Source organism: Penaeus monodon, chromosome 19 (genome assembly GCF_015228065.2).
Source record: "Penaeus monodon isolate SGIC_2016 chromosome 19, NSTDA_Pmon_1, whole genome shotgun sequence".
Classification (NCBI taxonomy): Eukaryota; Metazoa; Arthropoda; class Malacostraca; order Decapoda; family Penaeidae; genus Penaeus; species Penaeus monodon.
The window spans coordinates 36,701,247-36,701,594 of NC_051404.1; the positions used below are offsets into that span (position 1 = coordinate 36,701,247).

Sequence of the window (348 nt, forward strand, 5' to 3'; positions counted from 1 at the left end):
CTGCCCCTGTGTTCACGGTGCTGTATATACCGTTGGCGACAGCTCTTGAGAACAGCCTTCCATATACTAGTACACTCTGCATGATTCACCTCCTGGGGCGCTCACATGGTCACTCGAGGGGGTTTTCTAAACGGTACCTACGCCCTCACAGCTCTGCCTCGACACTGACCGCCCCACCACTGAACACTGAACTGAAACACACACACTAACGCACACTAACTCACTCACAACAACGACCATCACCTGACTGGCGCTGCCGTCGCGTCGTCTGCCGAGGAGGGAAGTTTGAAACGTGTTCCCGACTCGTTTTCCATTCGCTTCTCCTGTTATCCTTTCTCATACTCTCTC

At 53.4% G+C, this 348-nt stretch overlaps 1 protein-coding gene across 1 annotated transcript in view; it reads right to left on the minus strand.

Moving 5' to 3' along the window:
- The window catches only part of LOC119585206 (SERTA domain-containing protein 4-like), a gene marked incomplete at its 3' end in the record, with an annotated part of 73,741 nt that extends 73,501 nt beyond the window's left edge, over positions 1–240 (minus strand). Inside the window, 1 exon segment of the mRNA XM_037933857.1 lies at positions 1–240. Within this exon segment, the coding sequence (XP_037789785.1) occupies positions 1–82 (82 nt within the window).
- Between the last annotated feature and the right edge of the window lie 108 nt (positions 241–348).